Below are 17,748 nucleotides of genomic sequence, written 5' to 3' on the forward strand. Positions count from 1 at the left end.
ATGAAATATGAAGGTCCTAAGTGTAGCATAAATGGTTTAAAAACGTAATATGCGAATACTTGTTTTTGTATGGTTTTTTTTGTAATTATTGCTATTTTGCAACAAGGGTGACTATTTTTTAAATTTCTAACCAATTCTATATTGTAGGAAATTTAATTGTGAAACTTTTATGTCTATACAACTTTCCTCGAAAATGAATACTTTTAAAGTTATAATTAAAAACGAAGAAAAAAATCGAATTTTTCCTTAGTTTTTTGACATTTTGATTATTTAAACAATGTTCCGGATCTTTTAGAGAGGGAGGATAACTCAAATATTATTATTTGAGTTATTTTCAAGCAATTTCTGCAGAAAAATTTGAGTCACCTCTCAACGTCCAAATGTACTAATATTTTTACAGATGCGCCCTGGTCTATTTTTATTACTTTTTTAATTAAACGCTTTTCTTTAGTTCAATAGTTTACGTCAAATCTTCAGACGTTAATTTGACTGCCTTTTCTTCAATGCAAATGAATGAAAATTTGCAAACATATACATTCGCGGGAACAATACTCGAATAGTCAATAAAAAAAAATTGTTTTTGTGTTTATTAATTGTTTAAATAAAAAAAACGATTTTAATGGAAAACGTTTAAATTCTCCTGTTTTTTACAATGCAGAAACTTCAAACTTTTACGGACTGTAGCTAATGATATGAACTATACATAATTTCACTTTTTACGTTAATTGTTTACGTTATGTTACGTTAATTGTTTACGTTTACTTGATAAATAAACAATAAAGTTTCAAATTTTAAACGCTCATATATTTGTTTATATAAAAATCGGCGCTTATTCGTGTCAAATTTCAATACGATACGAAACAAAACTTCTACCAAAACTCGAATTCAAAAAATTCGTGCTTTTATCGTAGTCTTAGATAAACCACCGGTAGAGACGTTTTGTGCTACAATTAACATTAGAATTCGTTTTGGCGTATTAATTAATTAAACGCTTTTCTTTAGTTCAATCGTTTGGGTCAAATCTTTGGACGTTAATTTGACTGCCTTTTCTTCAATGCAAATGACTAAAAAGTTGCAGAAATATGCATTCGCGGGAACAATACACGAATAGTCAAAAAAATTTATGTTTATTTGTTTAAATAAAAAAACGATTTTAACGGAAAATGCTTCAATTCACTTGTTTTTGCAATGAATAAACTTAAAACTTTTACATATTGTAGCTAATTATATGAACTATACATAATTTCACTTTTTACGGTTATTGTTTACGTTTTGCTTCATAAATAAGCAATTAAGTTTCAAACTTTTTGCCGATTCCGACTACTTTTCCTGTTTGTACATCATATGTTTTATACATATTTTAATAAACATGACGATATATTTTAATGTTTAAAAAGTGTAAGACTAAAAAGTAAAAATAAAAAATATGAAAAAAACATTTTTTAAGAAACGCTTTTCTTTAGTTACGAGTGACTAAAATTAAAAATATAAAAAATTAACTAAAAAGCAAAAAATAAAAAAAAATTGAAAAGATCGTGGGGCGATTAACACATTCGTTAAAGAAAAGGTGTGGGGCGAAAACCGTTTATTCGATGGAGACCCGCCACGCTTTTCTTTGACGAATGTGTTGGATTTTTCAATTTTTTTTATTTTTTGCTTTTTAGTTGATTTTTTATAATATTTTTAATTTTAGTCACTCGTAACTAATGAAAAGCGTTTCTTAAAAAACATTTTTTTTCATGTTTATTTATTTTCAATTCATTCACGTGCTCATAGATTAAGTGTATACAAAATATATCAATATTTTTCAACAACTAGGTAGGTACACTATAAATATGAAAATTTGGCCGAACTTTTAGAAAAATTGTTATTGGAACGAAAATTCGAAAGAAATGGAAGATGAGATAATATGAACCATGCACAAAAAAGGGGGTGTATAATTTCGATCATAACTAGTGTGACCAACTAGCCCGAAAAATCCGGGACATGGCCCGAATTACGAAGTAGTGTCCCGGCGTCCCGGACAAGGCTTCCGTGCCATCCGAATTTTCAACGTTTTGGTAAAATTCTATTATGAAATTTTGAATACGTTCTTCCAAGAATTCATATCAAATTGAATTGGTGGGACGAAAAAAAGTGGACAATTTCTAGAGTGTAATACTAATACCACATCCAAAATGCATTTGCACCACGATGCATTTTATATCGTGGTATTATAGTTCTACGAAAACTAAAACGGTGGACGTTTTTTCGTTTCTGTATTTTAATTATCGTCTTCTGAAAAAAAAAATGGCCCGATTTTCATTGAAAAGTTCCGGATTTCAGGTATTTTTTTAGCCTTGTCCCGGATTCGACTGAATTGGGGTTGGTCACACTAATCAGGCCCGACCAGAGGGGGGGGCAGGGGGGGCAAAATCCCCGGGGCCCGGGGCCCAAGGGGGCCCGGGCCCGGCCGTTAGCAAATTTAAAAAAATTCCTTTTATTAAAATATTTTACAACAGATTGAATTTGCTTGCGGTTTTAATTATGAAATTATTATAAGGAATATTATGCATTTGGAAAAGGCAATATGCAAGAAATTATTTCTTTGCATCGAAGCATCTAGATCAGGTTAAGCAATCTCAAGAATCGAATAAGAGAATGCAAGTGCATTATTTGTCTTGGAGAACTCAAAACGAGTTCATAGCAAGTTGTGCTGATTATATAAGGAAAGTTATTGTGGACGAACTCAAGCGATCTAAATACTATTCTATTATGGTTGACGCTACACCAGACTCAAGCCATGTAGAACAGACCTCTTTTGTATTTAGATACATTATTTTCAAAGAAGACGTAAAAGAATATGAAATCCATGAACGATTTTTGGAGTTTTCCGACTGCAATGAAAAAACTGGAAAAGACATCGCAAATCTAATCAAAGAAGTTCTTAAAAAATATGACATATCCTTAGATGACTGTAGAGGACAGGGATTCGATAACGGCAGTAATATGAGTGGCAAGTATAAGGGTGTTCAGGCTCATATTTTAAAATCAAACCCTCTGGCTGTGTACTCACCATGTGGATGCCACAGTTTGAACTTATGTGGAGTATGCGCTGCTGAGAGTTGTACTGAAGCACAGACTTTCTTTGGTGTTGTTCAGAATCTGTACAATTTATTCAGTTGCAGCCCGAAAAGATGGGAGCTTCTGAAAGAGATAGTAGGATCTTCACTGCACTCATTGTCTGATACGAGGTGGAGTGCTAGAGTAGAATGTGTGAAACCAATAGCGGCACACATAGGCAAAATCATTGAGGCAGTTTCATCATTGTTGAATCTTAACGTAACTGTTGAAACGAGAGCCACAATCAATGGGGTTTTAGAATATCTTAACACCTTCAAGTGCATCCTCATGGCGTCAATTTGGGTGAAAGTGTTGGTACCCATCAACTACAGAAGTCAACTACTTCAGTCTATGGATGTTGACAACTACTTTGGATGTTGAGAGTAGTAATATAGAGAGCCTAATTGATGATTTAAGTGCCTTAAGAAATAACTGGGACAAGATATTGTGTGAATGCAAACATTTTGCAAATGCTTATGGTATCGAACCGGAACTCTCCACTTCCCGTGCGAGAAAGAGGAAGACTTTTCACGATGAAACAGCTACAGAAGATGTAATGTTAAATTTATCCCCGGAAGAACGCTTCAAAACAGAAGTTTTTTACACAATAATTGATGTTTTGGTGGCCAACCTGAAAACGAGGTTCACAGCACTGAGAGAAATCGAAATGAAATTTTCATTTTTATGGAAGTATAACGAAATGGACGAGAATACGATCTCAGAAAGTTGTGTAAGATTCGCCGAAGAGTACAATTCAGATGTAAGCAGGGATCTAGTTGATGAAATGATTTACTTGAAAACTGTTAGTAAATCAAACATCTCAGATACGTCGCTGAAACCAGCAAAACTTTTGAACAAGCTCGTGTCCCTTAATGTGACAAATCTTTTCCCCAATGTGTGCATTGCTCTTCGCATATTCTGTTGCCTACCAGTATCCGTTGCTCAGGCCGAGAGATCATTTAGTGTTTTGAGCCGAATTAAGAATTGTTTAAGATCTACTATGGGTCAACAACGATTATCTGATTTGGGCATTGTTAAGCATAGAGTCAAAACTTGCAAAAACTCTTGATTTCGACCACGTGATCCAAAACTTGGCGGATATGAAAGCAAGAAAAGTTATGTTGTAACTAACAGTTCTATTGTAAATAATTAAAAACAAAGTTTAATTGTTAAAACTGTTTTAATTTTCTTCCTTCCTGTGTCAATAGCATGAGTGTTCACTATAACATATCCCAGTTTATGAGTTATCAGATTTTTGGGAATTTTCGTTCAACTGGGTTTCGGGGGGGGGGGCCGACCGGGTCTCATCCCCGGGGCCCGGCCTGGCTCTGGGCGGCCCTGACACTAATCATAACATGTTATGATTGAAAGTCATTATGCAATGAATATAAAAGTAAATTAACCTAAAAAATCAAAATTAATTAATTAATTAATTTGTTCCTCTTCCTTAAATTACACTTTCCATGTGACCTCTTAAGGACCTAACTATGTTTCTTATTGATTGCTGAGGAATCGCTTCCCACTCTTCATCTAATGCAGTTTTTGGCTCCGGTACTGTCAGTGGTGCTGGATTACGATTACGGACCCAAACAGGGCCGCCGCTACCATGTGTGCAAAGTGTGCATCGCACACGGGCGGCCTATTATAGGGGCGGCCAAAAGCAGGCCACTGATAATACTTTTTAAAACGAAAATAAATTCAAAAAATTAAATGTAGTAATGATTCAGATATTTCTATAAACTCTAATAATCCAAACAATCTATAAAAAATGCCAGAAAATGTTATTTATTATATAAACTGCCTTTTTGCAACTGTAGTCATAAAGTAGTTCCGGTAATGCTATTTAATTCAAAGTGGCTGGCGGCTTTCGGATTTTATTTTTTAATATTTTTATCTACGTGGTCCATATGCGATTTTTTCAAATTTTGAACATTTATGATTTGTTAAGAGAGTACGATACGACAATAGGATACTTTCCGAGAACTGAGATAAGTGCTTGTTAAGTTGCTCTCATTGAGTAATAAAAAAGTCTTGTTTATTACTCGATGGTTTAGAAAAATCTTTTTTATAACTCGATGGTTGCTCTGTTATATTGTTTCTTTATGCTTATGTATGGTTATAGATGGCTTATAGTTCACTCTAAGTTGAGAATTTGATGATTTTAGACACTAAACTTTAGACACGCTTTTGATAAATGATTTTGTTTTTAATATATTATTATAGTAGTGTGCCCGTTTCTTTTGCACACTACTGTATTTCAAATAGGCCTGGATCCCGCTTATAAAAAAAAATTGATTGAGAGCAAACTGAAAATTTGTTAATAGCTTAACGGTGTCTAGTCGGGCAAACTTTGATGTACGGGAACACTAGAACAGGGCAAGTTTTAATTGTGGAACAGTTTAAATATTTGGAACGTCAGATTACGAAAACGTCTCATGTATTTTGTCAGACAGAACATCCAATTGATTTGTTACCCTTTCATTAAACTCTCATGCAAAAATCAGACTGCTATTACTAACCAACATGATTCCTGTCATTTGACATATTCTTCGTGTTCCACTCATTAAAATGCCCAGTTGGTGATAAACACCAGTCTGATTTTTGGATGAGAGTTTAATGAAATGGTAACAAATCAATTGGAAGTTATGTCCGACAAGATACATGGAACGTTTTCGTAGTCTGACGTTCCAAATTTTTAACCTGTTCCACAATTAAAACTTCCCCTCTTCCAGTGTTCCCATACATCAAAGTTTGTCCGACTAGACACCGTTAAGCTATTAACAAATTTTCAGATTGATATTAATAAACTTTTTTTTTCCAGGTCTAAAAGTAACGTCGAGATCAGAGCAATTTATTCATATACGCGTTACGATTACGATGTACCTCCTGCACATTTCTTTAAATACTAGTACCTATGTTGAAACGACTAAAGTGTTAAAAGGGGGGGCGGCAAATATTAAGTTGCACACGGGCGTCCAACACTTTAGCGGCGGCCCTGGACCCAAACCCTACGTTTGAGTTCATTCCCATAGGTGCTCGATGGGATTCATACCCGGACACGATGGAGGTCATTCCATTATTGTTATATTCATTGGTGTTGACTAGGTAATCTTTCGTAATGCGCGCTGTGTGAAATTGAGCATTAGCATGAAGCCATCGCCTATATAGCCGGCGGAAGAAACAACACGGTCTTGGAGAATACCTCCAAATCTCCTCCGCGACCACCATCGGGCACGAACACAAGCTCTGTATTTCGTTCTAAAGATATACTACCCCGAAAAATACAGGAACTACCCCCACATGTCACTGTTTTGGCACTGCAGAATTGAGAAAATCGTTCTCCAGGTCTCCGATAGACACGTATTCTTCTGTCATTGCTATAAGCACATTTAACTCTCATCAGAAACTAAAACTCTGCTCCATTGGTGAAGGTCCCAATTGACGTGTTCTTCGGCAAACTGAAGACTGAAGTCGTGTTTATTTCTGACGTGCGTTCAATTTGGGCCCTGTGTTAGCTCGTCTGGGGGTCAAAGTGGCAGCCTTAAGTCTTCCCCTAACTGTCCACTGAGTGATGGTTCATCATCATCATCATTGGCTCGACAGCCCTTTCTGGGTCTTGGCCTGTTCCAGGATTCTTCTCCACTCTGATCTGTTTCGTGCTTTTTTTTCCAGTTTTTTATTTTTAAGGTTTTTATATCATTTTCTATTTGTTCTAAATATCTCAGCTTCGGTCTTCCTCTTGTTCTTTTTCCTACTGGCATCTGTTTGAATATTTTGTTTGGTATTTCGCCTTCTTCCATTCTTTCTACATGTCCCATCCAACGCAGCCGTCCTATTTTAATGAATGTTATGATATCTGGATCCTGGTATATTTAGTATAGTTCAAAGTTGTACCTTCTTCGCCAAATTCCATTTTCTTTTGTGCCCTTATATATGTGTCGCAAGATTTTTCTTTCAAAGGTGGCTAGCAATGTTTCCTCTCTTTTAGTGAGTGTCCAGGTTTCTGAGCCGTATGTGAGTACCGGCCTTATTAGGGTTTTGTATATTTGGCATTTTGTTTTCCTTGCGACGTTGTCTGATCTTAGTTGCCGAATTAAGCCATGATAACTTTTATTGGCAATAAATATTCGCCTCTTCACTTCCTCTGCTACGTTATTATCAGATGTGACTAGGGATCCCAAGTATGTAAAGTTTTTTACCCCCTCAATGTTGTATTCTCCTATTGTTATATTTTGTGGCTGCCTTATTTCTGTGTTTTTACTTACCTGCATATATTTTGTTTTGTTCTGGTTGATTTTCAGGCCACTATTTTGTGCAGCTCGTTCTATTTGATTGAATGCCTCTATCATTTCTCTTCTTGATCTTGCGATTATGTCAACATCATCTGCAAATGCTAGTATCTGCACGCTTTTATTAATTATTGTTCCTCGAGTATTGACTGTTGTGTCCCTCATTATTTTCTCGAGTACAATGTTGAACAAGATGCATGATAGAGCGTCTCCCTGGCGTAGTCCCTTTTTCACATCTATTGTTTCCGTTAGTTCGTTTTGTATCCGGATTTTACTTTCTACTTTTAGAGATTCTTTTATCAGTTCTATTAGTTGTGTTGGTATATTAAATTCTTTCATTGCTTTTATTAAGAATTCTCGGTTTATATTGTCATATGCGCTTTCGAAGTCTATGAAGAGATGATGTGTGTCGATGTTATGTTCACTTGTTTTTTCAAGGATCTGTCGCAGAACAAATATCTGGTCTATTGTTGACTTCTGTCTACAGAAGCCACTTTGGTACCTGCCAACTATTTTTTCAGCGTGTGGTCTAAGTCTTTCATAAATAACGTTGGACATTATTTTGTATGCTGCATTCAGCAGCGTGATTCCACGGTAGTTTCCACATTCTAACTGATTCCCTTTTTTATGTAATGGTACAATAATACCACTATTCCACTCCGCTGGTAGCTGTTTATTTGACCATATCTTTGTTATCAATACATGTATTGTTTTCTGTAGTGCGTCTCCTCCTTCCTTCAGTAATTCCGATGCTACTTGATCCGATCCCGGTGATTTATTGTTCTTTAATTTGTCTACTGCTGTTTTAATCTCGGCTATTGTTGGTGGATTCTTTTCTCTGTTGTCTGCTTGGTCTAATGGTATATCAGGGTTCGTCTCACTCCCACCTCCTTCAAGCTTTTCCGTAAAATGTTCTGTCCATCTTCTTAGTATCTCTTGCTGTTCTGTCAATATATTACCTTCCTTATCTCTACACATCGTCGTTCTCGGTTTGAAGTCTTTTCTGCTTTTGTTCAGTTTCTGATAAAATTTTCTTGTCTCTGTCGATCTACTTAGTTCTTGCAGTTCCTGAAGTTCTTTGTTCATATATTCTCTCTTTTTTCTTCGGTGAGTTTTCTTTTCTTCTCTGCGTAGTTGTTTATATTCTTCCTCTGCTTGTCGGGTTCTGTGCCCCTGTTGCATCAGTAAATATGCTCTGTTTTTTTTTGTCTGTTATAATCTGACATTCTTCGTCAAACCAGTCATTCGTTCTTGTTCTTCTTTCTTTACTTTCTATGCCTAACACTTCTTTAGCTGTCTCTTTTATGATTTCTCTGCACTCTTTCCACTCCTTATTTGGGTTTTCATGTTTTGGTCTGTTTTCTAGTTTGATGCTTATCTTTTCTTTATACTCTTTATTTTTGTTTGTTTCTTTGAAGTACTTCAAAGAAACTGAGTGATGGTTACACCTTGTAAATTCCTCAAGGATTATTGAAGTTCAACTCCTGTCGCGTACCGATTCTGCAAGGCACTCAGGACAATGAATCGATCGTCCCTCTTTTTCGTTACACGTCGCCGACCTAAACTTGGTCGTGGACTGTAGATACCGGTCTCCTAGTAGCGAAGGTAAGCTCTTGAGACTGCAGATTGCGCCATAAGTAAGCGACGGGCTACAGTCTTCTGACTATTACCTAGGTCGCCTTCACTGGTGAAGTATCTATATCTAAAATATTCACTTACTGCACTTCGAAGTGTACAGTGTACATACACCTCAACGTTTGAAAAGCGACTGAGACGACCAACCACCGGCAAATAAAAAACATGACGCACTAAAAATTTCGATACCCGGATTACGGGATCTACGGGACCTATTTGGAGCTACGGATTTACGCGAATTTGGCTAAACACTAGCATGCTTTCGAAAAGTTTATAGAGATGTACGGGGTGCCTGATAGTGATTTTGAATATATTTAGGTTTACCATATATGCACATATTTTAAACTATTTCAAAATGACAAGATGGTAATAAAACAAACCTCTTCGCAATATTCATTACATCTAATGATTAATTAAATGACTATGAATATAAACAATTGTCTCGCAGATTGTGATAGCTGTATTATAAATTATTATATAAGCATGAACATCTTGTATAACGATTCATACATTTCATCTTAGATCATATACTTTCATTAGAAAAAAATTATAGTTCAAGTTCATCTGTGATGTAATATGTTCGGTTTAAACCCTACGCCAGCTCCGTACTAGTAGCGGGTTATAAAATGTTTAATTGGTTAATTACCAAAATTGCAGGATTCTGATTGGTTGTTCATTTGTTAAATTTTATGAAATACACTTTAATATTTGGAAACTTTATGTCTACTTATTACCAGATCTTTAATCTGACCCAACATATTGAAAACAACTTAAAAAAAGCATAAAATGGGAGTTCGTTGACCTTTCCGCAGCGTATGACAACGTAAACCATAAAGGACTGGTCTATAAAGTATACAAAGTATCAAAAGACATCAAATTAACCAACTTTATATGATGTATACTGCAGAACCGTTAGTTTTATGTAACATTCAAAAGTTAAAACAGTCACTGTAGAATCCAGAAGAATCCCAGGAGCCCAGGGTAGTACCTATGCTGGCTCTAATGTTATTCAACATCTACATAAATGATCGGCCAATATATCTTGAAACAAAACAATTCATATACTAAAATGACACATTAGTGCACTGGTGAGGAAAAAAATGAACAACATAACATGGAACTGGATTATGCAGATGCTTCAGATCACAATAATATCTACAAATAGGTATGAAGGTACACCGTATTTTTACTGAGACAAATCACAGAAAAGGCCATTGAGTACAATAAACCAGCACATCTATGTTTTATAGACCTGACAAAGGCTTTCGATCGCATCCAAGTCGAAGACGTCTTCCATTTACTGTATAGAAGAAACATACCAATCAATATTATACAAACCAACGAAAACATCTACTTTCATAATCGAATACATGCAAAGATAAATGGAAACTAATGCAGTTTATACCAGTACAAAGAAGAGTCAGACGAGGTGACTCGTTAAGCCCATTGCTCTTTAATATAATAATGGACAAAATAATAGAAGCAGTACGTAAAGTTCATGGTTACAGAATGGGGAGCAAAGAAATCGAAATATTATGTTATGCAGACGACGCCGCATTAATCGCCGAGACAGAAGACGATCTCCAAAGATTAACACACACATCTTCAATACAACAGCCAAGAAATACAATATGACATCAGCAGAAAAACCCAAATATGACAAAATCTAAATACCCACTACGATGGAAAATCGAAATTGATGGAAAAATAATAAAGCAGGAAGCAAGGTTTAGATATCTGGGAATAGATATAACCAGTTACGGAGATGTTGAAGAGAAAGTACGACAACAAAGCTTAAAAGCAAGTAAAGCGGCGGGATCTCTTAATGACACAATCTGGAAGAACAAACACCTAATACAAGACACAAAATCTAGAATCCATAAAGCAGCTATTAGACCTATATTGACATACACGGTGGAGACAAGACCTGACACATCTAAAACGAGACGACTACTAGAAACAACAGAAATGAAAATACTCCGACGAATATCAGGGAAAAGTCTGTTAGATAGGGAGAGAAGCGAAAACATATGAAGATCATGCAATGTAGAAGACATAAATGGATGGGTGACAAAACGGAAACAGGAGTGGAACGAATACATTAGTAGAATGGCAGAGGATAGGATAGTACGAATAGCACGAGGTAAGTCACCAAATGGACGAAGAAGTATTGTCAGACCAAGAAAAAGACGGTGCGATAACGTAAACAATTTAGGAGGCTAATATTAAAAAAGAAACAGGCTTTAAAGCTTACATACAAGAAGGAAGAAGAAGAAGAAGTAATGAAGGTGCCATAAACAGGAAGCAAATAAGGGATACCAACAAAGGAGTGTATTGTCACCAACAGTGTGGATTATTGTCGTTTAGGACCTGGGCCCAGAGCACGCCAAGTAGAATTCTATTTTGCTGACGTCACAAAATATAATTTCATAATGGGAGAATCGACGGTTGCTAGGCAACGTGACGTCACTAAAATAGAATTCTATTTGGCGTGCTCCCACAGCTGATTCATGTACTTAGCAGCTAAGGAATGTGGCAGACGACAATGTAATAGTATCTAGGGGAAAATTTCCCAGTACTACTACGGACGAGATGCGATATGCCCTTCATTACGTAGAGAATTTATGTCTGAAACAGAAGTTCTTTATGAACCCTTCCAAAACTTAATTAGTAGTAAGAGACTAAGTTTTCAATCCAATGGCATACAAAACAACATAATGTTATTCTACATCCCACCAGACTGAAAACAATGGGAACCTTCTCTGGTTACACCTCCGAGGCTTCTACAATTTGCAAGCCATATATGTAGAAATTCCCATTGTTTTCAGTCTGGTGGGATGTAGAATAACATTATGTTGTTTTGTATGCCATTGGATTGAAAACTTAGTCTTTTGCTAGCAGTTGCCGCTAGGGCATCTATGCCATTTTGTTCGTTGCAATCCGTGACTGCACGCCGGGGTTTGTTTTGGTTGGATCAGAGAGAGCAGCATATGTGCCTCCTGATGAGAGACTAATAAGTTTAGAAACTGGTAGAGGTGCTTGCTGCACTCTCTGATTGGACTAGAATATGATGCGGCTGTATTTTCGTTTTGCAACGAAATTGAAAATGGTTATTCATTTTTGATTAATTAGTAGTCTTTATTAATAAGAGGAAGTTTGGTGAATGAGCTGACAGTATATGGGGAGGAACTAGAAAGAAAAGAATGAGGCCAAGTAACTAGAGGTAACCCTGAATTCAAAACTCAATTGAATTGCTCATATCAACGATATAACCAGCAAGGCTACGTAGCTCTTCTGGAACTACAAACGAGTTGTAATTAAAACCTGGGTTTGAAACCAAATATAATCTGTTGATTATTCATATCAGTGATACTTCCGACAATTACTTATGGTTCTCTACTTTGGTGGAAAACACAGCTTTGCATTCTTGTGGACCTCTCACATCACCCTACAAAGACAAGCGCCTCTAAATATTACAGGAGCCTTTAACAGTATAGGAATGGCATTTTTAGAGGCTATCGTAGGTCTCCCTCTGCTAGAATTATATATCTTGGCGATAGCTTTTACAAGCATTCTGAGATTTAAAGCAAACAATACTTGGATGCCGAATTATTGAATAGACACACAAATACTACTAAGACTATAAATGAGGAACTCATCTTTATGATGAACTCAGATAGGATGCTGGATACAGGGTACTGGATCAGGAGCCTTTTGGCAGTCATGAAATTACAATAAATCTTAGAGCCTAGGTCAATATGCTAGGTATATATGTTCTAGACTGAAGATTTTGCTTTGGTGGATTAATGCATTGATGAAATCGTGAATGGAGACCCCAAAGCAAAGGGAGTCAACATTTATTAAGACAGCCAAGCGGCTATTCTGGCAGTAAATGTCCCATTTGATCAATACTGGTGAGGAATTGCAATGATCTCCTCAACAACTTGACAAAAGATAATAAAGTGTCTTTAATATAGATGCCAGGTCATGACAAGATGCATGGAATTGGACGAGTAGATTTTTTGGCAAAACAAGACTGGAGCGAAACCTTTGTAGGCCCAGAAACATTCTGTAGCATCACTAAAAATGACACAAAAACAGGTTCACATGTGTTTAATAAGAAATCATCTAAAGAAATAGAGCTACTCAAGGTCAAAACCAGACTAAAAAAATAATCAAGAATATTGATAAAAAACTTTCGTACATTTTGATGAACAAGTAAAATTTAATAAAAAATTTTTGTCCTGGTAAAAGGTATATTAGTTTAAAAAGCCCCTATAGGGCTGCAAACATAGAAATAAAACGTTTTCGCTCTGTAACAAAGGCTATGAACTCTGTGTTCAAGAGCCATGACATCACTCTAAAAACAAAAATAAGGCTCCTTAAATGTTACGTGTACTCAGTGCTTCTATACGGAGTAGAAACGTGGACATTGAAGGCGGAAACTCTATCGAAACTTCAAGCTTTTGAGCTATGGTTGTACAGAAGGATCCTGAAGATACCATGGACAGACAAAGTCACCAATGAAGAAGTACTACGGAGGATGAACACAACCGCAGATTTACTCAACATCGTGAAGGGCCGTAAGCTGCAGTACTTGGAACATATAATGAGAAATCAAGGCAGATGCAAGCTACTCCAGTGCATTTTACAAGGTGAAATTGAAGGAAAAAGGGCCCCAGGACGAAGAAGAATATTATGGCTTGCTAACCTGAGAGCATGGTATAGAAAGACCTCAACACAACTATTCCGTATAGCAACTAACAAAGTCACCATAGCCAGAATGATCGCCAACGTTCGGAACGGACAGGCACCCTAAGAAGAAGAACAAAGACGACTGCCTTCACCTCTTTTAACATAATGATCTAATTAATTGTTACCTAGTAACCCAGTCACCACGTGTGGGAGTCATATGTTGTCCTAAGGCCATATCCATAGGATTTTATATCCATCCTTTGGATTTTACTATGTTTTTACACATATAAGACTTTTAGTCTATTTTTAAAAGGTTTTTACCTTTGTATTTTTGGGTGGCTCACCATGTTCTTGTAACACTGATGATGCTCTTGTTACAGAGCGAAAACGTTTTTTTTTCTATGTTTGTAGCCCAATAGGGGCTTTTTAAGCTAATACACCTTTTACCAGGACAATTTTTTTTATTAAATTTTACTTGTAATTAATACTATACAGCCAATTACAGGAAATTCTTCCTTGTGGATATTTTGATGAACCTCAATTTCGGGTACCGAAATGGTGGCTCGATAATACCGTTTAAGAAAACACCTTTACAAACTAGATGAAGTGAATGAACCATGGTGCAGAAAATGTAAAATGGAAGAAGAGACTACCATACACATCATGTGCTATTATAATATATTAGGCAGACATCCTAAAACTACCAATATTGAAACTGTTGGCCTTTCTTGAGGCAACAGAACTTATTGAGCGTTGAGTGTAATGAAAAAACAAGGTATAATAAAATAGGTAAATTAGACAGAAATACATGTGGTCTAAAACCCCGATGATGTAAGGCACCTTTACAAAACACTGGTCGCAAAAGCCTGATATTAAAAAGTCTGATATTATAATATAAAAAGCCTTATAATATAAGAAACGACTGCAAAGGTGTTATTACCGTGTACCAAGGTTTTTAAATTTGAATTCCATCAACATGCATCGATTTTCTTGGAATTTTAACAGTAGTAGGGAAACCTTAATAAGCAAAATCTGTCCTATGCTAAAGTGTGGTTTTTTTTTACTTTGGGAGTAGAATCCACCTCAACTATAGGGGGTTGGAATGGGAGAGACGCGTGTCAAAAGAGCAAGAGATAAATCGCCAATCGGTAAAAGAATATAAGCCGACCGTGCAAAAGATGGAGTGACAATCTTCCATACATGTATCAATCGACCAATTAACAAGCAGAATTGCTTATACAGGAGAGCATTGCTTATGCATTATAGTGTTATTGTCGGGTGTTCATACATTGGTGAATCAATAATTTGCTATTGTTTGTCTGTATTGTATATAAACTCTAACCGAAGGAATAAATTAATGTACCTAATTTATTAAAAACATTTTATGAATTCATTTACCTAAATCCTAAAAGGCACCTCAAAATAACATAAACTCATTTAATAATACAAATTGTCATTACACAAAAACCTAACAACAGTGAAGGAATGTATTTAAATGTTAAGATGCTAATTGCAAAGTAAAATACAAGTAGAATTGTAGATATTTTACCTTAATTTTTAAGACTCCTGTATATATATTTTTTCTTTAATTATTAATACAAACACGAAATGAGCGGGACAGATGTAGGGGCGTATCTAATCGACGGGTAGTTTAGTGAGAAGTGAGAAGATTGTTTATTTTCAATCGTTTGGAATCGGACTTTAAGATAAACAGTAGTCGCCTTGACTAAGTTTATAGTTTTCGTTTATTGGAAAAAGTCGGTACATACTTTGATCCAATTTTAATAGGTTAAAACGGAAAAGGGAGATTAGATGTATTTAAGAGAATTTGTTTTAGCGTAGGGGGCGAGAGACAGTCGATTTTAAGATCAGAACGACGACAGACGTGTTATTGGGGATAAGACGTAAAAAGACGCTTTAAAACGAATATTATGACAGGCCGGTTATAATATTGATTAGACGCAATTATCTCTAAATACCTACACTTTTTTTGTAAGAACACGTAAAATTTTGGTCGCAATTACACAAACATTTTTACATTTCGTCAATTTAATAGTATCTATAATTTAGTTATCTATTTTATTAATTAAAACTCTTAAACATCACACGGGCTTTTATTACGATTGTCTTTAAAGAAACCTACATACATATAAAATGACATGTGACAAGACCGATAATTATTACATACCTACTGTAAAAAAAATATTGGTGGTCGTTGAGCAAAAAGAACAGAAGGAAAGTAGTAATCAAATTGTTTAGGGGTAAAATATAGAGTGGACTATGGGTAAGAAAGGCTAAAGGCCTAAAAGAGTTATATCAAGAACCTGCTAAAATATGTTTTCTGAATATGTTGTTTTTTGAACTCACTTGATATCTTTAAAAACAAAGAAAATAGACAGTTTTATTCTTTAACATGTGTTTTAACTGAAACAATAAATAATATCAACAGTTAACACATATAAGAGTTCTTTGTCAACTAGGTGAGCGGTATGCACAATGGTACATAAGAGACACGAGATTGTTTAATGGAGGCTCTGTAGTATTTTGGGGTGAAATTTTCATGACAGCAAGAACGAATTTGTGTCTTTACGTAGAGGCTTTTTAAATAGCAAAAGGTACACTACAAATATTTTCCTTTATTGAACACTTTGTCCCTTTCACACCTTATATAGGAAATAATTCCATTATAATGCATGATAAGCCAAGGTCTCCTCACATAACCAATAACCGTATCGTTACTCAATATTTATGTGAGGTAAATATTCAGATATTGAACTGGCCCCTTCACAGTCCCGACACGAATCCTATTGATCACTTATAAGCACTCGCGATATTAGTTTACGTTATGTTTCTTTCCGTTTTTAAAGTTTTGTTAACTGTTGTTATTTTTTTTATTGTTAATATAGTATTGTTTCAATTAAAACTCACGTCAAAGAATAAAACCGTATATTTTCTTTATTTTTAATGATATCAGAGAAATTGAAAAAAAATGTTCACAAAACATGAGGCTACAACACTATTTTGATATATTCTCACCTTCATAGATACTTGTTCCTTTCTACAGGGTGTCTCAAAGTTAACATAAGAAAAATATTTTTTCCACCCGGTATAAGCCCAAAAAAAGAAGTTTGAGTAACCATTTGCCTCCCATTGTAAATAACAAATAAAATCTCAAATAATAAAAAAAAATAGCGGAATCCGCTAATCCGTTCACGATATAATCAACTATGAAAATAAGCATATTTGTTGGTGGTGTAAAAATTCTGGGGTTAAGTTAATATTAAAAACATATTATTAAAAATAATAGCGAAAACAAAAGAATAATACCACATTTTTAAATTGTTTCTAACTGTGTAACGAAATAACAGTCTGTATGAGTTTATACTTTATGACATTCTTTAAAAAAATTCGCTTTTCTCTCTATAGGTGCGTCGTATCCTTCCAAGGTTTTTTTTCTTTCACATACGCTCACATACACCTCGATCCGGTACTGGTTACCACACCAAAAAAATCGAAAGTGAAAACCGCCACCAGCGAAATTGCTTAAAACTTTACAAACAGGCCATCATGACCACAACAAATGTAGACCAAGAAGTAAAAAAAATGTAAACTTACACAAAACTAATCCGCATTTTTTATATAGGGATGGTGCTATATCACTGACTCGATTCTAACCACTAGATTCTGCAATCGATTAGTACGTATATTTATAAATTCTGATGTTAATTTCCCCTTCACTTACAGTTGTTCTTCTTAGTAGAAAGTATAAGTGTACGAAAGATGTGATTCCTCGACTTTGCTGGGTCGGCGGCTCGTGAATACAGATATTCGCAACAAATAAATTTTTGACATTTTTACTTGAGTTTCTCATACCATCTTAAGCGCATTTAACTTTATGACGTGTGTTGGTAAAAATTCAGATGTACTGATTGTCCCCAAATGCACAACTTTCCTACAGTACGGCTCCAAAATTAATGCAAAGATATTTACTTAAAACGCACCTAGTTCCATATATGTGGTGTATGAA

The 17,748-nt window shown here is 35.4% G+C and overlaps 1 protein-coding gene across 1 annotated transcript in view; it reads right to left on the reverse strand.

Moving 5' to 3' along the window:
- LOC126884722 (uncharacterized) overlaps positions 1 to 17,548 on the reverse strand; it is a 64,586-nt gene extending 47,038 nt beyond the window's left edge. The window contains exon 1 of the mRNA XM_050650848.1: positions 17,337 to 17,548. Within this exon, the coding sequence (XP_050506805.1) occupies positions 17,337 to 17,353 (17 nt within the window). The 5' untranslated portion in view covers positions 17,354 to 17,548. The remainder of the gene's footprint in view (positions 1 to 17,336) is intronic.
- Between the last annotated feature and the right edge of the window lie 200 nt (positions 17,549 to 17,748).

This window comes from Diabrotica virgifera, chromosome 5 (genome assembly GCF_917563875.1).
Source record: "Diabrotica virgifera virgifera chromosome 5, PGI_DIABVI_V3a".
NCBI lineage: Eukaryota > Metazoa > Arthropoda > Insecta > Coleoptera > Chrysomelidae > Diabrotica > Diabrotica virgifera.